At 38.8% G+C, this 23,707-nt stretch overlaps 1 protein-coding gene across 1 annotated transcript in view; it reads left to right on the top strand.

Moving 5' to 3' along the window:
• Nucleotides 1-7,776: 7,776 nt before the first annotated feature.
• The window catches only part of UFL1 (UFM1 specific ligase 1), a 52,177-nt gene continuing 36,246 nt past the window's right edge, over nt 7,777-23,707 (top strand). The window contains exons 1-5 of the mRNA XM_060167772.1: nt 7,777-7,888; nt 9,041-9,186; nt 10,471-10,499; nt 22,586-22,683; nt 23,211-23,325. Of these exons, the coding sequence (XP_060023755.1) occupies nt 7,812-7,888; nt 9,041-9,186; nt 10,471-10,499; nt 22,586-22,683; nt 23,211-23,325 (465 nt within the window). The 5' untranslated portion in view covers nt 7,777-7,811. The remainder of the gene's footprint in view (nt 7,889-9,040; nt 9,187-10,470; nt 10,500-22,585; nt 22,684-23,210; nt 23,326-23,707) is intronic.

Raw genomic sequence — 23,707 nt, 5'->3', positions numbered from 1 at the left:
ATCTGAAGACATTTTTACCTTTCACATGAGCTAGGATAGATGGCAATTACCCTTGATTTTGGCACTTTAGGAGCTTGGCCAGAACTTACTTTCAGAAACAATCTCCTCGGAGTGGAATTTAGGAAGGTGAATTTTAGGGGTGCCAGGTGTGGCTCTTGACAACTTCCAGATGTTGTCACTGTTGCCGCTATAGTGTGGCATCTGCTGCAAGTCCGATTTCTTTACAACATGTCATCTTGTTGGTGTAATTAATAATTAACGCCTAGAGAAAGAAGAAGAGAAGGAAGAAATTGAGAGAGAAGAAGAAGCAAGAGAGAAAGAAGAAAGGAAACAGACAGAGAAAGACAAATACTGTATGGTATCACTTATATGTGGAACCTAAAAAAGAACAAAAAAAATTTTTTTAACTCATAGATACAGATTCCAAACAGATCAGTAGTTGCCAGAGGTGAAGTGTTGGGACTGGGTGAAATGGGTGAAAGTGGTCAAAAGGTACAAAAGAAGAAAAAAAAAAAGGAGAAGGAGAAGAAGGAAAGGAGGAGAAGAAGAAAGACACAGTTGTTCCTGGAGTTTGAGCCAGTCTAACTTTTCCCTTGCTTGGCAGGAAGCACAGATACTATGTATTTCTTTAAAATGTGTTCCTATGACTATTAACTCTGCCTACCACTGCCTTAGCACTGATACAAGCTGGCAATATATCCCTTTAAATCATATTTTGTTGGTGAAACAGAAGAATTTGCAGCTCCTTTGAGAGCAAAGCCCAAGCACTGACAAGAGCACTAATTTGTTCCTTTGCGAATTTGCCTTTTTGTCATTTTGCCTGGGACTTACACTGTGGAGAAGTGTACGCTGGAAAGAAAGTGATGCCTGGAGCTAATAAATCTGACTCTAAATACAGCATTGTGAAGGAATTGGGGGAGAAAAGCAAAACCAGAAAAGACTAATATAGTAGTTGTTCCCTTGGAAACAAAAGAATACTTAGTGCTTTTGGAATAAATATATATATTTGCAGCACAATTTTCACAAAAGTGTGGCTCTAAAATGAAATTCTGCCAATATAATCACAAACAACACTAGTGAGGAATAAATAGGGGGCATAAATATACAGAGAATTTTATAGTTTACAAAATATTGACATGCATTTGACTCCATAGGTCAGACTACAAAGATTATGTACCAAAGATAAAGTGATGGGAACCAGAATCGATGCTGGTTATTGCTTTACTGATGAAGGTAAACGGTCAGAATGAGCAGAAACTTGCTCCCTCACCTCCCAACAAAACCTACAAATAACAAAAGGGAGTTTTAAACCTTATTTTGGAATAAAAAGGAAAAGAAAAATATATGAAAGCATGACATATTCTAAGATAAATCATTAAATAAATGGCTTTGCAGGATTTAAATTTTAAAAAATGATGATCAGTAGAAAACAGTATGAGTTCCTTAAGAGTAAATCTGGAAAAATTTACTCCTCCTAAGATTAATAAATTTGAATTATGGAATTCCATAAACAAGGTGGCATTCCATGATCTTCCCCTTAAACAAAAGAAGTATGGCATTTAGGACAATCATACCCAAAGGCACATGTTAATCTCTTTTATAAAATAAATGAACCACACTGTTTGATGTTCCTAAAGTCCCCTCTGGCTCTAAAATTTTTAGAATCTAGGGTCCTATTGTATGAGTGTCACCAGTCATCACAGGTATATGTCCTTGATTCTGTCTTAATCAATTTTGTTATTAAGTTGAATAAAGACTTAATCATATTTATCAAATTTATAGATGACAAGTGATGGCAGAAATAACAATGTTGAATGACACAGATAATTTTTGGAATAGCCTTAACCATTTAGAACAGTTTGCTCTTCTTGGTATCCCCAGGGCATACCACAAAGCCTGGCATATAGTAGACCTCAAACACTATTTGTTGAAAGAATTAATGAATGAATGGGTCAAAAATAACAAGGTGAAAGTTATCAAATAAAATTAATTTGTTCAGGTACAGAATAGACTAAACCTGGTTTGATAGCAATTTAGATGAATACCAGTCAGATACAGTTCATTACCAGCTCAATTTAAGCCAAGAGTCCAATTAACAGAAGTATAATATCTAGGGAAATTAATCTCACTGTCATCACTCTAGTCAGACTATGTGTAAAATATTAAATTCCTTCTGGGCATCACTTTCTAAAGTTGACATTGGCAAACTAGAATTTAACAAGAGAGGGTAGCCAGGATATTCAGAAGTCTGGAAATCTTGTCATGAGGTATAATTGAATTATCTGAGATGTTTAACTTGGAAAAAGAAAACAGGAGGGACATGCTTAGAATATCTGGAGAGTTGTCATGGGAAAGATATATTAGAGCCATCCTGTGAATCACCCAAGGAAAGAATATGGAAGCTACAGAGAAATAGATCTTGCTTTAGTATAAGGAAGGAATTTCTCACAGATCTGTCCCAAACTGAATTACTCTACCCTGCAAAGAAGGGAACACTTCATCACTTCAAATGTTCAAGCAAAAAGTACATAATCTATCAGAGACTCACAAATTATTACTGTGGATGGATATTAGCGTGGATGATCTGAAGAGCCTTTCCTGCCCTGATATCCTCTGATTCTGTGACCCCTGAGTGATTTGCTGCCTACCTCTTCAACGTCATCACAATCTCTCTTTTCATTGACTTATCTTCTTTTCATTTAATATCTGATAAGTTCTCTTTGTTCTTTCTCCCATCATTCTCATTTGCTCATGAAGTAGTCCTACAATCTGACTTCAGTTGCAACCACTGAAGGGAAAAAAAGTGGCCTCTGAAAAGTCACAACCTCTTTACCTTAAAAGCCAATGGGGTTGCGTTTATTTACATTCCGTTTGATCATGCAGAGGTATTGTTAACTGTTCTATCCCCTATACCTTCTCACTTCCCTTATTTCTATCTCTTCAATTTCATCCTCTTGCTTACTGACCTTTTCTCTCTTCATCCACCCATGAATCACAGTAGTTTCCCAAGGCATTGATGCTTTCTATGTACAAGATTATACTGCCATTTTTGATGATGAGGTTAAGGTAAATGTTATATCCCTAACTACAATAAGATGTCAGCTATGTAATTAACACTGTCTATGTCCTTGTAATTTCTCTACAACAACAAATGAATACTGACTTGCTTGAAAGTACCCGTTTTGCAGTTTTTTAGTTTTATTTTGCTGGTTAAGTTAGAGAAAGTTTATCTTGGAGGAATTTTACAGGATCACAGCTCATATCAAATCGGTGAAACCATCAATCCACATTACAGATATTAGAATATTTCATTAGCCTTTGAAATTAAGATGACTCTAAGGATGGTGTCACAATCATGTACCTAGTGTAGCCGAGAAGACCTTGAATCCTTCCCACATAATGTACACGTCAAAATCTGACTTAAGTTTGTAGACACAAATTGTTAGAAAATATTCTAGAAAATTGAAGCTCTATGTTTCAAGTCTACACAAAGATTGTTCTTAAAAGGAATCTCTCATCTCTTATTCAGTAGTCACTAGTGCCTACCATTATTCTATCAGGTAATGTATCAGATGTTGGCTAACACTGAAATAATTCCCATTCAAATTTTTATACCCCATTCAAAATAACAGAAACTGTAGTTGGGATATATGGTTGCTAGGTGGAGGTGGTTGCTTTGAGTCTCATGAGCTTAGAGTCTGAACAAATCTGTGTCCTTATCAAAGGTCTAAACCAGAGCTGTCCAACAGAACTTTTGGTGAAGATAAAATTGGTTTTCTGTACTGTCCCATAAGATAGCCATGAGCCACACGTGGCTATTGAGTGGCTTTTGTGACTAAAGAACTGACATTAAATGATACATATATTTTTAAAGACTTTATTTTTTAGAGCAGTGTTAGCTTCACAGCAAAACTGTGAGGAAAGTGCAGAAAGTTCCCATATACCCCATTCCCCCACATACGTACAGCCTCTCCATTATCAACATCCCCCACCAGAGGGGTACATTTGTTACAACTGATACACTTACATTAACACGTCAGAAGCATCCAAAGTCTGTAGTTACATAAAGGCTCACTCTTGGTGTTGTACATTCTACTGATGTGAACAAATGTGTAATGACAAGTATCCATCATTATAGTATCATACAGAGCATTCTCACCACCCTAAAAAGCCTCTGTGTTTTACCTGTTCATCCCTCTTCCCTTCCCAAACACTGGCAACCACTGATCTTTTTACTGCCTTCATAGTTTTGCTTTTTCCATAATGTCATGTAGTTGGAATCATACAGTATGTAGACTTTTCAGATTGACTTCTTTCACTTAGTAATATGTGTTTGTTTTCTCCATGTCTTTTCATGACTTGATAACTCATTTCATTTTGGTGCTGAATAGTATTCCATTGTCTGGATTTACCACAGTTCATTTATCCATTCACCCTTTGAAAGAAATCTTAGTTGCTTCCAAGTTTGGGCAATTATGAATAAAGATGCTATAAACATCTGTGTGCAGGTTTTATGTGGACATAATTTTTCAGCTTCTTTAGGTAAATACCAAGGTGTGTGATTGCTAAATCATGTTAAGAGTATGTTTAGTTTTGTGAGAAAGTGCCAAACTGTCTCCAAGGCAGCTGTACCAATTTGCATTCCCATCAACGAATGAGGATTCCTGTTGCTCCACATCCTAGTCAGCATTTGGTGTTGTCAGCGTTCCAGATTTTGGCCATTCTGATAGGTGTGTAGCGGTATCTTGCTGTTTAAATTTACATTTCTTTGATGACATATGATATGAAGCAACTTTTCATATGCTGCTTTGTCATCTGTATATCTACTTTGGTGAGGTGTCTGTTAAAGCCTTTGGCCCATTTTTCCACCTGGTTGTTTATTTTCTTATTGTTGAATGTTAAGACCTCTTTCTATCTTTTGGAAAATAGTCTTTTATCATATATGTCTTTTGTAAATATTTACTCCCATCCTGCGGCTTGCCTTCTGTTCTCTTGATATGGACTTTTGCAGAGCAGTTTTAAATTTTAATGAAGTCCAGCTTATCAATTATTTCTTTTATGCATTGTGCCTTTGGTGTTGTATCTAAAAAGTTATTGACATACCAGAAGTCATCTAAATTTTCTCCTGTTATTTCCTAGGAGTTTTATAGTTGCATTCTACATTTAGGTCTGTGATCCATTTTCAGTTAATTTTTATGAAGAGTATAAGGTCTATGTCTAGATTAATTTTTTTTTGCATGTGAATGTCTAGTTGTTCCAGTACTATTTTTTGAAAAGACTGTATTTGCTCCATCATATTACATTTTGTTCCTTTGTGGAAGATTAGCTGACTATACTTACGTCGGTTTATTTCTGGGATCTCTATTCTGTTTCATTGATCTGTTTGTCTATTCTTTCACCAATGCCACACTGTCTTGATTACTGTAGCTTTGTAATAAGTCTTAAATTCAGGTAGTGTCAGTCCTTCAAATTTGTTTTTCTCCTTCAATACCATGTTGACTATTCTGGGTCTTTTGACTCTCCATATAAACTTCAGAAACAGCTTGTTGATACCCACAAGGTTACTTGCTGGGATTTTGATTGGGATTGCATTGCATCTACAGATCTAGTTGGGAAGAATTGACATCTTGATGATACTGAGTGTTCCTATCCACGAATATGGACTATCTCTCCCTTTATTTAGTTCTTCTTTGATTTCATTCATTAGAGTTTGTAGTTTTCCTCACGTAGATCTTATACATATTTTGTTAGATTTATACCTAAGTATTTCATTTGGGGGCTTGCTAATGAAAATGATATTGTGTTTTCAATTTCAAGTTCCACTTGTTCATTGCTGGTATAATCTTAATTTTAATTAACTTAAATTTAAATAGCTTCATCTGTCTGGTGGCTATCCTTTTAGTCAGCACAAGCCATCTCTACAAAGTACAATCATGAATTCTTCCCTTTTTAGGAATAAATGTAAATGTTACTACTGTACCAAAATGTAGTGCTGCACCAAAACATTTACACTGACTTACTCATTTAACATTTATGGAATATACCAGGCACTATGTACCAGTTGTCATCCTAAATGCTAAAGAGCATCTAGGAGCTCACTGAAGAGCTCAGACTACTGAGAGATGTAGTGAGTAAAAATTACAATATAATTTTGCTTGCTGCTAGAGACATCTGAATAGAGAATTGTGGGGACACAGCATATGAAACAATTGCAGGAATTTAAAAAGTTTCATTGAAGAGTTTTATTTGAGCTGGGACGTCATGGAAGAATAAGTTAAAAAATAAATGTGGGTAGAGGAGAGTGAAGAAGAGGACAGGCATTCCAGAAGAGACATGAAGTCCTGAAAAGGCTTGGTGTATGGAGGACACAGTGTGCTACTCCACATGTGGTATGCAGCCGCAGAGGATGCTGCTGGAAAGTAGACTCCATGCTGATTGTGAGTCTTACATGATCAGTAAGAAGTCTGGATATCAAGTAGTCACATAGTTCATTATACTTCCCCTATTGTTATAAATTTCATACTTTATATTAAATGCCTTTTTAAAAATCTGCTTCCTTAGATTTTCAAGTTGTTTATGGCAAGATCACGTCTGCCTTATCCACCACTGTACTCCATGGCATCTGGTAATCAATAAGTATTTGTTACATGAATGAATGTTTCTGCTTGTTCTGAAACTTGATGCCCTTTGGGACCACATCACCTACTCTATTCCAAGTTACCTCTTTAATGTCCGGTGTTCCACCTCTCAGTTTGCAACCACATTGCCCAACAGTTTGCCTGTTTGGTGGCAGTACTTAGTGACAGGTTTTATTACTGTTTTCTGCATTTTAAATAAAGCTGGGTACTTTACTAGACAAGAACATTTGTGGCATTGGCTTTGAGTGACCCAGAATGAGATACTGAGATGGGAAAGTAACTGAAATAACTCCCCTCCACCAACTCTATAGGGCATATAGTTAAAAGGATATGTATAGTATATACATTTTTTAAAAAATGAAGAGTGAGGTATAAAAGTAAAACGGATCAACAAAGGTACTCCAGAGTAACTACTTTTTACCGATTTCAATGTAGGGGAAAGCAAAACAAACGTGCTCCTTGTTTCTTCCATTCCATCCATAGCCATATACATTTACTACCTTATGTTTATATTTCTTCATTATTTGATGGAGCTAATCCTCTGCGTAAGAGAAATCGGAAAGGCTCTAGACTACATCAAAGCAGTTCCCAACACTTATGGTACCCAAATTATTCATATTTGTGCAAAAAAAAAAAGTATCCAACAGGTTCAAAGCTTTGAGCCCAAGTAAAAATAAGCATGATTCCCTATACAAATGGGATTGCCCTTCCTTAATAGCTAGAGAAGAGGGGATGCTAACTGCAGGCCCCGGCACATCTCTTCCTCACCCCCCCTCCCAAAAATAAAACAAAGAGGGGGCAGAAAAAAAAAGAAGAGTGGTTAATTTGATTACCACTGCGCCAAAAACATTAGGGATAATGCAAACAAAGACCTAAAGTAACACTTTATTAACTTGGCTTTCCTGCAACCCATCCGCGGCCAAGCAGAGACCTCGCGGCCTAGCTCTCAGCAGTCCCCGCTAGGCTTCCATAGCCGAGGACAAACCTCCCGCGCGGGGTGGGCGGGGCTGAGGCCTTTCGGGCCCCGCCCATGCCTACGCCGGCCGCACGCGTTTCGTAGCTGCGTCGGGGAGGAGTCTCTTGTCCCTCTGCGCGGCCCGTTCCGCCCCGGCTCCCGTGGTTTTTCGGCTGACGTGTCTACTGTTGGCCGGCTGCTTGGCGAGTAGGGCCGAGATGGCGGACCCTTGGGAAGAGATTAGGCGGTTGGCGGCAGACTTCCAGCGGGCGCAGTTCACAGAGGCCACGCAGAGGTGCCTGACCCTCCCTCTCCATTGTGGAGTCCAAAATAGCCCCAGGGCGGCCACGCCAAGATCTGAGGCCGCAAACCCCAGGCCTTGGACCCCGGACCTTCCCAGCCGCTGTCAGCGTTCCCGCCCCCTCCCCCGCTCCCAAAGCCTAGATTGCGGCTGCCAGTATAATTCCCGGCGCGGGGAGACCGAGAACATCCCCCCACCCTTTAAGCCCCAGCCAGGTGCAGGCGCGGCCTCCCCCCACGACAGCTGGGGCTGGTGACTTGGAGCTGTCTTAAGAACGTCTCTCTAACCCTTACTTAACCGTCAGCAAGTCATTGCCTGTTATACACTTCCTGACTTAGAGCTTGAAAGGAGAGGCTAACCCCAAAGTACAGTACTTTGCAAATACTCTGTTGACCCCTTAAACATTTTGCCTTTTTATTCACCAGAACAGATGTCCTAGGCCAGAGCCAGGGTCTTATCTGTCATTTTTAGGGACTCCGGACACTGATATTTCCTACAAACCCACTAACCTTTGCAGGGGGGTGTCCTGAAAAGCACCCTAACTCTGCTTTTAACCATTACCGAGCACGTAAAAAGCTAGTAGAACCCTTTTTTATCCGTTGACTATTCCTTGTCTTGTTTCTTCTGGGGCTGAAGACTTTAATCCCTTGATGCTGTGTTTTGTATCAGTGCGAGCAAACTAGGACACTTAACGTGTTTTCCTATCTCCTACCTACAGATGAGTTGTATGAATGAGACAATAATGCATTCAATAAAAGAAAATTTTGGGTTTTTTTTAACTGAAGCTAAAGTGAAAATTGAAATAAAAGTAGGGCAGTTTTTTCCCTTATGTAAATTACATGTCCTAATTTTTCAGATTTGAAGATTAGAAGCAGGCCTAGAAGAGAGAGCAAACTTGAAATCTGTAATAGAAAGATTTGTAACAATGAACTACATGATTTAAGTTCGTGTAAACCTGTTTACTCCCTAGAACTTTTTTTAATTTATTGAATTAGTATTATACTAATAAAAGATACAGATTTTGTAATATAGAACCTGATGACTACCCAAACCTTTTTAAAAGCCCATTTTCATACGTTTTCTTAATCATATTATGCACTGAATGTATCAAATGCATTTTTTAAAGTTAACTTTTGTTTCCCTCAGGTTGTCAGAGCGGAATTGCATTGAGATCGTGAATAAATTGATTGCTCAGAAACAGCTAGAAGTAGTTCACACACTTGATGGGAAGGAATATATTACTCCAGCCCAAATTAGTAAAGAAATGAGAGATGAGTTACATGTTCGAGGTGGTAAGTAATTCCTTAGTTTTTTTCTTCTGGTTCTTTGGAAGGGGGGGAAAAACCCTTAAAACTATATATCATAAGTGATTTGGAGGTTATAGGACACCCTTTCAATTGTTAATATGGTAATCAGCCTTAATATTTTTAATAGGTTTAGGTAAACCTGATCGTATAATTTAAATGAAGTCAAATATTGTCACTTTAAAAATAGCATTTTTGGGCTTCCCTGGTGGCGCAGTGGTTGAGAGTCCGCCTGCCGATGCAGGGGACACGGGTTTGTGCCCCGGTCCGGGAAGATCCCGCATGCCGCGGAGCGGCTGGGCCCGTGAGCCATGGCCGCTGAGCCTACGCGTCCGGAGCCTGTGCTCCGCAGTGGGAGAGGCCACAACAGTGAGAGGCCCGCGTACCGCAAAAAAAAAAAAAAAAAAGCATTTTTTATTATTTTGAGTTATGTGTTCTGTATGTGAATTAATCAGCTGTTTCTTTTCACAGTTCATGAATTTATTGGGTGACTCAGGGGTGGATACTTAGCTGCCTCTTACCAGGTGATAATTATGAAGAGGAAATAGAGATTTTAAAGTATAGATTGTTGAAAATCAAGGTTGTACTACCATGCTCTTTTTTAAACTTTAAGTATTTGCAAATTAGGAATCAATGTAATAGCGTGCTACATCTGTTTGTAGGAAATGCTATTACAAGCATACAAAAAAGTTTTTGTTTCCTTTGTCTTTTTGAAATTTGAACAAATTACTGAGCAAGTTTGAACACTTTGATTAGATTAGATGCATCTGTGAAAACAACTCATTAGATGTCGTTAGATATACCCTTGGTGTTTGTTTTTTATCTTCCTGCGTAGTCCTAATAAAATATTAGCTATAATTTGGAATACTTAACAGATATTCTTTAGCTAATAAGTGGTAACCTACCAGTTTCAAATAATTGAAAAAAGTTTACCTGAATTTAGTTGTCTGTATCTCTTTGGTCACAGTAGATAAAATTGCAAAGGGAGGTAAATAACCCCTGTATATCTGGCTAAACCGTGTATCAGCTGATTCTCTAATTGGCCTGATATGACAGATGGAACTTTGAAAATAAACTATTGTCTGTACCTTAAGTCATGAAAATTTATTCAGCTAATGGTTTGCGTTTGAAGACATTAATTACCGCAGCCCTGTGTCCTTTGTAGAAGGAGGACGTTGACGGTCCAAAACATAAATCTGTTGGAATTTACAGTTTTTGGCTGGTATGTACTTAACACATAATGTAAAATAAATGAATGTCTTTTCTTTAAAGGTCGAGTAAACATTGTTGATCTGCAACAGGTAAATTTCAACTTTATAATAGTTTTTACTTTGATTCCTCAATATTAATTTTTTCAGTGCCCTAAGTATTCCTTGGTACTGGTATCATGTTTTGTGTTTGTGAAGAAATAATTACATAACCCTCACTGACATATATTGAATCAGTTTAATAAGTTCTTCTTTCTCAGTTGACTTGCTTATTCTTTATTCTTTATGAAATAAACTCATAGTTGTCATTTTATGTAATTACAGAATTTATGTAATTTTGGGAGAAAAATCACTGGTTTCCTGTTTATTTGTTTTTAATATGTGGAAGTAAAAGAAATGTAGATATTTTTAGAAAATACAGGTATACATGTCATCAGTAAGGTACACTACAGTATATACAAGAAACTGGCAAATTTTGTGTGAACTGGTATATCTTTTAATTTTTATTTTATACTGGAGTATAGTTGATTTATAGTTTTTTTTTCAGATTATTTTCCTGTATAGGTTATTACAGAATATTGAGTACCATTCCCTGTGCTATACAGTAGATCCTTGTTGATTATCTATTTTATGTATAGTAATGTGTATATGTTAATCCCAAACTCCTAATTTATTCCTCCTCCTGACTTTTCCCCTTTGGTAACCATAAGTTTGTTTTCAAAGGCTCTGAGTCTGTTTCTGTTTTGTAAATAACTTCATTTGTATCATTTTTTTTTAGATTCCTCATATATGTGATATCATATGATAATTGACTTTCTCTGTCTGACATACTCCACTTAATGTGATAATCTCTAGGTCTGTCCATGTTGCTGCAGATGGCATTATTTCATTCTTTTTTATGGCTGAGTACTATTCCATTATATATATGTAGCACATCTTTATCCATTCCTCTGTTGATGGACATTTAGGTGGTTTCCAACCTAATTGGAAGCAATTTACCTATTGTACATAGTGCTGCAATGAACATTGCCGTGCATGTATCTTTTTGAAGTATAGTATTCTCCGGATGTATGCCTAGGAGTGGGGTTGCTGGATCATATGGCAACTCTATTTTTAGTTTTTTAAGGAACCTCCATACGATTCTGCATAGTGGTTGTACCAATATACATTCCCACCAACAGTGCAGGAGGGTTCCCTTTTCTCCATAGCCTCTCCAGCATATATTGTTTGTAGACTTTTTGATGATGGCCATTCTGACCAGTGTTAGGTGATACCTGATTGTAGTTTTGATTTGCATTCTCTAATAATTAGTGATGTTGAGCATATTTTCATGTTGTTTTGGCCACCTGTATGTTGATGGAGAAATGTCTGTTTAGATCTTCTGCCCATTTTTTGATTGGGTTGTTTTTTTGATATTGAGCTACATGAGCTGTTTGTATATTTTGGAGATTAATCCCTTGTCACCCACTTCGTTTGCAAATATTTTCTCCCATTCTGTCGATTGCCTTTTCATTTGTTTATGGTTTCCTTTGCTGTGCAAAACTTTTAAGTTTAGTTAGGTGCCATATGTCTATTTTTGTTTTTATTTTCATTACTCTAGGAGGTAGATCCATAAAGATATTGCTGGGAGGGAGACGCAAGAGGGAGGGGATATATGTATATGTATAGCTGACTCACTTTGTTATACAGCAGAAACTAACACAACATTGTAAAGCAATTATACTCCAATAAAGATGTTAAAAGAAAATATTGCTGCGATTTACGTCAAAGAGTGTTCTGCCTGTGTTTTCCTCTAAGAGTTTTATAGTATCCAGTCTTACATTGAGGTCTTTAATCCATTTTGTGTTTATTTTTGTGTATGATGTTAGAGAGTGTTCTAATTTCATTTTTTTACATGTAGCTGTCCAGTTTTCCCAGCATCACTTACTGAAGAGATAGTCTTTTCTCCATTGTATATTCTTGCCTCCTTTGTCATAGGTGAATTGACCATAAGTGTGTGGGTTTATTTCTGGGCTTTCTGTACTATTCTGTTGATCTATATTTCTGTTTTTTGTGCCAGTGCCATACTGTCTTGATGACTGTAACCTGTAGTATAGTCTGAAGTCAAGGAGCCTGATTCCTCCAGCTCTCTTTTTCTTTCTCTGGATTGCTTTGGCTATTTGGAGTCTTTTGTATTTCCATACAAATTGTAAAACTTTTTGTTCTAGTTTTGTGAAAACTGCCATTGGTAATTTGATAGGAATTGCATTGAATTTGTAGATTGCCTTGGGTAGTATAGTCATTTTGACGATACTGATTCTTCCAGTCCAAGAGCATGATATATCTTTCCATCTATTTGTGTCATCTTTGATTTCTTTCATCAGTATCTTACAGTTTTCAGAGTACGGGTCTTTTGCCTCCTTAGGTAGGTTTATTCCTAGGTATTTTATTCTTGTTGATGCAGTGGTAAATGGGATTGTACCCTTAATTTCTCGTTCTGATCTTTCGTTGTCAGTGTATAGAAAAGCAAGAGATTTCTGTATGTTAATTTTGTATCCTGTGACTTTACCAATTTCCTTGATGAGCTTTACTTATCTGGTAGCATCTTTAGGATTTTCTGTGTATAGTGTCATTTCATCCGCAAACAGTGACAGTTTTACTTCCTTTCCAATTTGGATTCCTTTTATTTCTCTTTTTTCTCTGATTGCCATGGCTAGGACTTCCAAAACGATGTTGAATAAAAGTGGCGAGAGTGGACATCCTTATCTTGTTTCTGATCTCAGAGGAAATGCTTTCAGCTTTTCCCCATTGAGTATGATGCTAGCTGTAGGTTTGTTGTATATGGCCTTTATTATGTTGAGGTGTGTTCCCTCTATGCCCAACTTTCTGGCGAGTTTTTATCATAGATGGGTGTTGAATTTTGTCAAAAGCTTTTTCTGCATCTATTGAGATTATCATACGGTTTTTATTCTTCAGTTTGATCAGTATGTGTCTTGGCTTGTTCCTCCTTGGGTTTATCCTGTAAGGGACTCTGCGCTTCCTGGTCTTGAGTGAGTGTTTCCTTTCTCGTGTTAGGGGAGTTTTCGGCTGTTACCGCTTCAAATATTTTCTTATGCCCTTTCTCTCTCTCCTCCTTCTGGGACCCCTATAATGTGAATGTTGGCACATTTAATGTTGTCCCAGAGATGTTGTCCTCATTTCTTTTCATTCTTTTTTCTTTATTCTTTTCCACAGCAGTGATTTCCACCAATCTATCTTCCAGCTCACTTATGTGTTCTTCTGCCTCATTTATTCTGCTGTTGATTGCTTCTAGTGTATTTTTCATCACAGTTATTGTATTGTTCATCTCTGTTCTTTAAATCTTCTAGCTCTTGTTTAACATTTCTTGTATCTTCCCAGTCTGTGCCTTCATTCTTTTTCCGAGATCTTGGATCATCTTTGCTATCATTATTCTGAATTCTTTTTCAGGCAGATTGCCCATTTCCACTTCACTTAGTTGTCCTTCTGGGGCTTCATCTTATTCCTTTATCTGGAACATATTTCTCTACCATGTCATTTTATTTAACTTTCTGTGTTTGAGGTTTCCATTCCACAGGCTTCAGGATTGTAGTTCTCCTTGCTTCTGGTGTTTGCCTCCTGGTGGGTGAGGTTGGTTCAGGGGCTTGTGCAGTCTTCCTGGTGGGTGGAGCTGGGTCCTGCCCTTCTGGTGGACAGGGCCATGTCAAGGGGTGTGTCTAGAGGTGGTTGTGGGCTCAGGACGTTAGGTAGCCTTTCTGTTGATGAATGGGGCGTGGTCCCACCCTGTTGGTTGTTTGGCCTGAGGTGTCCCAACACTGGAGCCTGCAGGCTGTTGGGTGGGGCCAGATCTTGGTGCCAAAATGGCGACCTCCAAAAGAGCTCATGCTGAGGAGTATTCCCTGGGGCCTCTGCCACCAGTGTCCTTGTCCCCGCAGTGGGCCACAGCAGACCCCCACCTTCCTAGGAGACCCTCCAGGACCCTCAGGTAGGTCTGGCCCAGGCTACTGTGGAGTCACTGCTTTGCTCTGGGTCCCAGTGAATATGAAACCTTGTGTGTGCCCTCCAAGTGTGGAGTCTCTATTTCCCCTAGTCCTGTGGAGCTCCTGCACTCAAGCCCACCAGCCTTCAAAGCCAAATGCTCTGGGGGCTCTTCCTCCTGATGCCAGACCCCTAGGCTGGGGAGCCTGACATGGGGATCAGAACTCTCACTTCTGTGGGAGAAACTCTAACAGAGGATCCAGTTTGTGGATTATTCACCTGGCGGGTACGGGGTTTGATTATATTGAGAAAGCGCCCCTCCTGGCATCTCCTCCTGGCTCCTTCTTTGTCTTTGGATGTGGAATACCCTTTTTGATAGATTCCAGTGTTTTTTGTTGATAGTTGTTCAGCAGTTGTGATTTTGGTGTTTTCTTGAGAAGAGGTGAGCTCACGTCCTTCAACTCCACCACCTTGTTTCCCTACCTTCCAAAAATGAGCAGAACTGATGTCGTTAGGTTAGAGGACCTTGGTCCTTGTCTTTTTTGGAGAGAGAATTCCACTGTAAAGCAGGCACAGAGTTTATCGAAAGCACAGTATGTGCAAAGAGAACAAAGAAGCAATTTATTTAGAGCAAAGCAGAAATACACACCCAGAGAAGAGTGTGGACGTTCTCCCTGATGAGGAGCACACCAGAGAGGTGATTTAAATCACTTATATGGAGGCAGTTTTTCCGGGCCTTTGTTTTCCTTTGGCCAGTCATCTTGCTTCGTTTCCCACCTCTGACCAGACCCAGGGCCCTTCCTGATATGCGTGTGCATCTTTTTGCCAAGGTGGATTCCAGCACAGAGGCCTATGGAAGATTGACAGCACCTTTTATGGGACAGCGCCCCTTCCTTTTTGATCCACAAGGAGTCTTTCTGCACATGTGCAGTCAGGGAGGTTTCCTTGACCTCAGGAGTGATAGATGCAGTCATCTTATCTAATTACTTCAGCAGAGCTTAGCTCCTGCCATTAACTTTGTCCTTGAAGTGTCTAGGGCATACAAACCTCCAATTACTCTGCCTGACAAACTCTAGCTCTTCAGCCCAGGGGCCTGTCTACCTTCTACCTCAAATCCCCCCGAGAGATGTGAACCCCAAGAAATCTTTATTGGGAGGATGAACAGCAACAGTCTTTCCTCTATAGATTCTTTAGGCTGGCAAGGGGCTCATAGACCCTACCTACTTGGGGTCATGGAGCCCTCACCAGGTTTCATTAAGGGGCCCCAGGGGGACTTCTGTTATTATTCTGGCAAGATCCGTTTCAAGGAATGGCTGGAATCTCTGGATCACCATCATCTTGTCTGGGAAACTGTTGCAGAGAACGAACTGAAGAAGTAGATTAAAAGAAGGCAAGGGCCAAAGATCAGTAAAAGAATTATTGTAACCAGAGGCCCAAGCAGGAGTAAGAACCAGGTTACATTTGGTAACAGTTTTGGTACGGGTCCAGATAGAGTCAGTACTTGGCTTATCCGGTCCAAAGAATGGAACCATTTGGCCTGGTCATATATTTTTGACGTCCTTTTCTTTTAACCCAGTGTGATTGTTGCAGGTGTTACAGTCCCAGTTAGAAGGAGTTGGAGGATTGACAACCTGAACATTAATAGACAAAACAGATCTCATTTTTTTTTCCGGGAGAATAAGCCTGAGACCCAGTATGGACCTGGTGCTTCGGGGAGACTTGTAGCCACGTAGCCAGTTGTCTAGTTTTATCTAAGTAGGTTTTAACCTTTGATGTGTTATTAAAACATAAATAACAGGAGCTGTTGGTCACTACACATGTCCCTTCTTTCTGTTAATGTATGATCTAAAGCAATTTTATTATTTAAAAATGTAGTAGTTGGGCTTCCCTGGTGGCACAGTGGTTGAGAGTCCGCCTGCCAATGCAGGGGACACAGGTTTGTGCCCCGGTCCGGGAAGATCCCACATGCCGCAGAGCGGCTGGGCCCGTGAGCCATGGCTGCTGAGCCTGCGCGTCCGGAGCCTGTGCTCCTCAACGGGAGAGGCCACAACTGTGAGAGGCCCGTGTACCACAAAAAAAAAAAAAAATGTAGTAGTTACAAAAGGAGACCTTGAAAACGTAAGGTTGTAGCTACCAGCTGTCAGCTGGTATTGTCCTGAGAACGGCCGGTGGCGTCAAGTTTGACACAGCTCATAAAACTTAAGTTCTCAGCAATACAAAGTCTTTTCTGAAATCACGCCCATAGTGTCACCTAGTATTACCTTGGATGGCTGAACTACAGCTCCTTCATTTTGACTTTTAATTGTAATTTTTCCCTTAATAGCCAAAGCAGATGTCACCGTTAATGATTTTAGTGTTTTTCTAGGTATGAGAAGAGGCAAGAATTAGGGATCAAAAAAATCCTTACCTGAAAATATCTAACTATCTGAAGGCCTGTTCTGTCACTTTTTCCCAGAGCACAGAGTGCCTCATTTCTGATTTCCATTCCGAACTCTTTTCATGGGATGTTGAAGGTCAGCAGCTGAAGCAGCTCATGATTTAATCCTTGTAGAGGTAGATGGCGAGTGCCAGTTTCCAGTTGGCAGGCCCCTTTATAATCATAAATTTGAACCTGGTTTGGGCGGCATTTTATGACCATTTTGTACCATGGTGCTAGGAATGTTCATTCCCAGGTCTGGTGAAGATTTTGCTGACAGGCCACTCACTGTGCTATTTATTACTGGACGAGGCCTTGTTATCAGTAGCCAAAAGTCTCTGGACCACCTGTCTTACTAGTCTCTTATGATCCAGGAAAATATTCCCTTTTGTTGCTTCCTCCCATATCTAGAGTTACACTAACAGTCATTGATTTCGTATGAGACTATATATATCATCATTTTATCAGAGATCAGTCATACATTTGGTAATGTAAGAAATAACAATTTTGTAAAACAGGCAATAAAAAATAATATAGCTAGCAGTATTAGTAAGGTCAGAAGTAAGGGTTTAAGTCAAGAACTTACATTAGGTGCAGCTTAGTACATCCCCAAGTTGTCTGTCTTAGTCTGTTTTGTACCACTTCGTATCTTTAAGGGAAATTATATACATTGGCATTGTCCATAAGACGTTCAGCCTAATTTCCTAATGTTACTAGGCTGGTTATCCTTAGTATAGTCTAATTGTTCCTTTAAACTTAAATGATCATAGCCTGGTGTTAATCTCCAGGTTGTAGATCATGGAGTATGTGACCTTTATCCAAAGGTTGATTATGAAGTTAGGCTTCAGAAAGAAACTTAGAATGTCCCTTTAATAATTTAATTAAATTTTGTAACAATATAATGTTAACAGCAAGGAACTATCTGGGAAGTGAGTCTTAGTAGACACAGGCCTTAATTAACAAAACTAGAATTTAATATTTAGTGAAACATAATCCTTTTTCTAAAATTGCCCTCATTTCCACCAAACACAGCCAAGATCAATTTGTTTTCAAAATAAGTTTGGTCCATTGACCGCATAGGCTCCTCCATACTGACTCTGGTGTAACTCCTCAGAAGGAGTCTCAGACTAAATTCCCGGAAGGCCTCTCAAGGCCAAGAAAGCCATGCCAAAGGCCTGCCATCAGATTTTGCTTAGGTGGATTTCTGTCTTCTAGAGGTCCCTAAAGTATTTTGAGACTCCTTTACATGTCAGGAGGCAGTCTTTTTTATTTACCTGATAAGGCTGTTCATAACCCAAGGATCTCCAATTTCTGGAGGGACCAGGCAAAGAGAAAAATGTTTTAATTTTATCCTCAGGTGTAAATTACCAAATTGTTGTAAGCCATAAGTAGCTTGAGGAGAAGGGCTTTTCTGTATCTGAAAAACAATGATTAGAAGTTGGTAATATGTCAAAGTCATAAAAATTAATCATATTTACCAGTTCATTTAATCCCATGTAATTAATTTTTGTTCTGTTTGAGTCCACTTTTTCCATTAGTTTTGTTGACCTTGCCTGATGATTGAGGATGATAGTTACAGTGATAATTTCAAGAAGTTTGTGTTAAGGCTTATATGATTTGTCTAGTGAAGTGGGTGTCTCAATCACTGGAGGTTGAAGAAAGTATACCCCAAGTGGAAAACACATTTTTTAACCATTTCCTTTTCATTGTGAGGGCATCAGCCCTGTAGCCAGGGAAGGCTTTAACCCATCAAGTAAAAATGGAGTTTGCCAGGGAGCTGGGAAAAGCCAGGTGGCCATCTTGGATTTCCCATAACCCTGTTTAATTTACAGCTATTGTTTACCCATTTTAAGTTCCCTGATTTAGGAGTAGACCATTGCCATGTTACAAGGACATCAGGATGGCAGAGTCTGACAGTCAGGGGTTAATCTTTGTAGAAGCAGAGTGAACTTTATCTACATGTGTCATGATCTTTACAGATTCTGTCATTGTTACCTTTTATTTGACAATGTTCCTCCTGTAATTTAATCTGTCAAATAATCCCAGTTAGTGTAATATTTTTCTGAGATGCCTCAGGGGCCCTGTGAAGTGCCTTGAAGTTAGCTGGAGGTCAGAAGAACTTTAATTAGAATTTGACACTTGGGAAGTTTGTTAAAAAATATCAAACAAATATCAAAAAGTTTTAAAACAGTCAAATAGAATCATAGATCATTGTGAAATAATACTTATTTACTCAGCCAAAGTAACAAAAGATTTCAAAAGCAAATACAAATCACCTAAAGACAAAGAAATTCACACAGTCTCTTATCAAAAGCAGCATTCCAAGAAAACTTTGTTCTCTTAACAGAGAGAGAAAACTAAATTCCAGTTTTCATATCTTCTATCACCGACAACATATATTCTACTTGCTTCACACAGTGAAATGCTTCCCTTATCATTTTAGTAGCTTTAATTACGTATTATACTTGTTAATCCTTAAAAACCTTAAACTCTAGTGAAAACCAAGAAGAAAGCAATTGTGAACTGTTTGTCGTATTGGTATTTCCTGATTAGCAAACTTAATATATTCCATAACCTCTAAAAACATGCATTTTCCCAAAGCACAGTTTCTTTTCTCAATGTAGTACAAGGCATGTGTCTGATAAACCCAAACATCTTTAGTTTCCCTCTTGCGAGAAGACAAAAGTAGGTGAATTTAGATTTGTTCAGCAATCAATATTTCAGTATTTTATCTTAAAAATGATTTAGATGTTTAATGACTTTTTATCATTTGACTTGATTTAGCAAAACTAAAGTTTCAAGGTACCAAAAATCTGGAAAAACTAAAACATAATTATTCCCACACTGTTTACTCAAAAGCTTTTATCCCATACCAAGTTAATTCTCTTGTTAACAAATGTAACAGATACAGTGTGAACTTAATGACTTTCAGTAAACCTAGGTAAAACAAAAGTATTATACTTAATATTGATGACTCTAAAGACATGTCTGTATTAATAAACTTAAACTAACTTTAATATCAGATAGCAATTCAATACTGAATATTTCCCAAATCATGTGAACCTGAAATTTGTTTAGCTTAGTTTCTCTTATATATAGAATTGTTTGATTTATAAGCACTTACTTTTCTTTCAGCCAATTAAATAGAGTTCATTTACGAATTAGCCTCAGCAATATTATCCACAGACAGAGACACATACTGAGATATACATAAATCCAGACAGACAGAGATCTCACAGTTTCTGCTTGAGGTTTAAAATGCCTCTTTGCTTTTTTTTCTCCTTGGCTTGAAGTTCTACTAATTAACCCAAGGCTGAAGTTCCTCAGGCAAAGTGGGCTGTGTTTGTCTCTCAAGGACATGATAAGAGTTAACTTTAGGCTTTCTCCTAGGCGTATTTTTATTCTCTCAGGATCAGAATTCTGAAAAAAAGTATTTTAACAAGCTAGCTTTCTCTAATTGCATATGCAGAAAGAACCAGTTTTGCAATTTCAAAAGGGTTTTATCTTAACCAGTTTTTTCTGGAGTCTAAAGAGTATTGTGGCCACACAGTGTCAAAAAAAAATCATCTTTTTCTGTATTCATAGTTTCATAGCTAGAATTTAGACCAAAGAGTGCTCAAATTGGCCCTAATGACAGAGGCAGACTGGCTGATACATTGTTGTCCCAGGGATACCTTCCATGGTGTTTATGACTAAAAGTGGACAGAAAGAACAAAAAGAACTTAGTGCCCTGGGAGCGTTTCTGAGGGGTGTTTTTTTTTTGGTTTAGAAGGAGATCCTCCCATGTTGAATAACCTGCAACTGAGAACAGTGCTCCTAGAAATGAAGTCCAGCATCCTGGAAACATAACTAGGAGGCACCTGGAGGAGATACAGAGTGTCCTCTGAATGTCTTTCAATCTTAATGCTGATGGGCTTTGGAGCATCCTGTACTCCCCCACTGATTTCTAACCAGACATCTCTGGTCAGCTTTGGTTTCTTGCACAGGGTGCCCTCCCTTCTTACCTGGGGTGGACATTTGAACCAGTGCAGAGTGGTTGCCGGTTTTCCCTTAAGCTTTATAGACATCAGATCTCCCCTATGTCCTATAACAAGATTTCCTACTGGGATGTACTCCTCGGGGTTGAGCATTTGTAAAATTTATGACATTATCTGCTGGGAATTGGCCAGCCCAATAGGCTGTCCATAGCAGTGTAAGGGCTGCCAAAGCTTGAGGGGTTGGGGGGTCCGAGAGGTAAAAGGAGGAACTCTTGGAAGAATTAGAGTTGGGAAACATAATTATTTCCAAAGTCATATGCCCTGGTGTTTTTTGTAACAAAGATAAGACCTCAGGGAGCCTGTGCACTCAGCCTGACAAAGACAGCATTGGCAGTTTAGAAATAAAAAGCAAAAGATCTTCTCCCAGGAGGGTGTGAAAATATGTAGTGAAAAACAGACGCTTATGTGCAAGAAAAGTAGGAAAGAAAGGTGCAGGCCAAAGGAGAAGCTAAGGAAGATAGTGCAAGCAGAGGTCTCTAGCCATAGTTGAGCAAGACGTGCAAGTTACCTTGGAAGCAATCCAAGTCATGGCACCAGATGACGTCGGCAGGTGAGAGGACCTTGGTCCTTGTCTTCTTAAGAGAAAAAATTCACAAAAAGACATTGTAAAGCAGGCACAAGATTTATTGGAAGCACAGTATGTGCAAAGAGAACAAAGAACCAGTTTATTTAGAGCAAAGCAAAAATATGCACCCAGAGAAGAGTGCAGGCATCCTCCCTAATGAGGAGCACACCAGAGAGGTGATTTAAATCACTTATATGGAGGGAGTTTTTCCAGGTGTTTGTTTTTCTCTGGCCAGTCATCTTGCTTCGTTTCCAACCTCTGACCTGACCCAGGGTGCTTCTCCATATGCAGGTGCATCTTTTTGCCAAGATGGATTCCAGTGCAGCAGCCTATGGGACATTGACAGCACCTATTATGGGGTAGCGCGCCTCCCTTTTTGACCCCCGAGGAGTCTTTCTGCACATGTGCAGTCAGGGAGGTCTCCTTGACCTCAGGAGTGATAGATGTGGTCATCTTATCTCTATTCTGGCAGAGCTCAGCTCCTGCCATTAGCTTTGTCCTTGAAGTGTCTAGGGAACACAAAGCTCCAATTTACTCTGCCTGACAAACTTTAACTGTTCAGCCCAGGGGCCCATCTACATCTACCTCCCAGCTCAGAACCACCAGCCAGGATCTGCCGAGAAGCCTTGTTCACGAAGCCGACAGCAGGTTTGGCTGACGTCTTAGCAAGCCTGAGAACCACAGCAGGGGCTGAGATGCATGGGCCAACTTGATCCCCTGAATTCTGGCCTGCAGAGCCTCTCCTGAGCGAGAGAGCCAGGGCTGGGTTGATCCTTGGGCCAAGTGGCTGCCTGTGGGGCGGCAGTCTGGCGACTGCTCCGAGGCAATGGGTGGTTTGGGTCGCAGACTCACCAACTCACTGTGTGATCTCTGGCAGGTTGGGACTTGCCTGTTGCGCCCCACCAGACTCCCCAGGCTCCAGGAGGGACTCTGGAGGAGAAAAGACCCCTGAAATGGTGTAACTTCTTAATACGAACTTTCTTAGCAAGTGAAAATGTACTTGTTCAGAAATCAAAGTAAATAAGCAACAAGCCTCTAATTTTTTATTTGAAACTTGTTATAATATTTCATATCAATTTGAAATTCACCTAAGGATAAGTAAGTTTTTTTTTAAAGTTCTAAATATGTAATTTCAAACTTAAACAGTATGAACTTATCACTAATAGAATTTGTACTTATTTTCCAGGCGATTAATGTGGATCTGACTCATATTGAAAATAGAATTGGTGACATTGTTAAATCAGAAAGACATGTTCAGCTAGTGTTGGGACAACTGATAGATGAGTATGTACGATATTTAAGGACACTTTCTTGTTTTCTTTTTTTGTAAGTAAATGTATACTTAAATTTAGAACAGTTGTGGCCACTTCAGCATTTTGTTTAGAACTCTTAGTGCTGATTTTCATTGTAAGGATCATTGTACTTAAAAAGTAAGTGCTTACTTGTGTGGAGTACTTGGAAATAATATAACTTTTATTTTTTTCTGTTGTTTTAAAGCGACACAAAACGTAATTTTTATCATCTTTCCTGTATGAGTTTAACTCTGAAAGCAGAATTGTTCCAAAAATATTAATGAAAATGATTGCAGAATTTTAATTGTTGAAAACAATTTCAGCATTTATTATTTGATTAACCTTACATTTAGTTAAATTGATAAGAAAATTTTCAGAATATGAGTAATGAATGGTGTTTACCTAAACATATTCATTACTTTTGAGGCATACCTTATTGCAACAGGAATTAGACATAATAGATAGAGGAAAATTATTATTCCTAATTGGGTTTTTCCTTTTTTTTTTTTAAACTATTAGGAACTATTTGGATCGGTTAGCAGAAGAGGTAAATGATAAATTACAGGAAAGTGGTCAGGTAACCATATCCGAACTGTGTAAAACCTATGATCTTCCCGGAAACTTTCTGACACAGGTATTTTTTTCTTAATACTATAATATGTCTTTTCAGATAAATAAAAGAATTTTAATGGGAGGGAAGAAACTATACCTTCTTACCATTAATTGATTTTTTGCAAGTGTTTGACTACTGATGTTCTAACAATATATTTGGGGAATACTTAAACATTGATGGCTCTGATGAGATTGTTTAGACGTGATTGTAATCTTCCTGAACCCAGAGACACCCTAAACTTAAGTAGACTTAAGTTCTAGGCCTGCTTTGATGCAGTAGCAGGTATACCATAAGCATATAGGTTTATTTAATGTTCTGATAACAACTGTACAAAACTTTAACCAGGGTATCATCAGTTCTGATTGCCTAGTTATATTTTAAGAAATATTTTAAGAAATAACTG

The sequence above is a fragment of the Lagenorhynchus albirostris genome, chromosome 12 (assembly GCF_949774975.1).
Source record: "Lagenorhynchus albirostris chromosome 12, mLagAlb1.1, whole genome shotgun sequence".
NCBI classification, from domain to species: Eukaryota; Metazoa; Chordata; class Mammalia; order Artiodactyla; family Delphinidae; genus Lagenorhynchus; species Lagenorhynchus albirostris.
The sequence above is the reverse complement of the archived record's forward strand: the minus strand, read 5'-3'. Positions and strand labels throughout refer to the sequence as shown.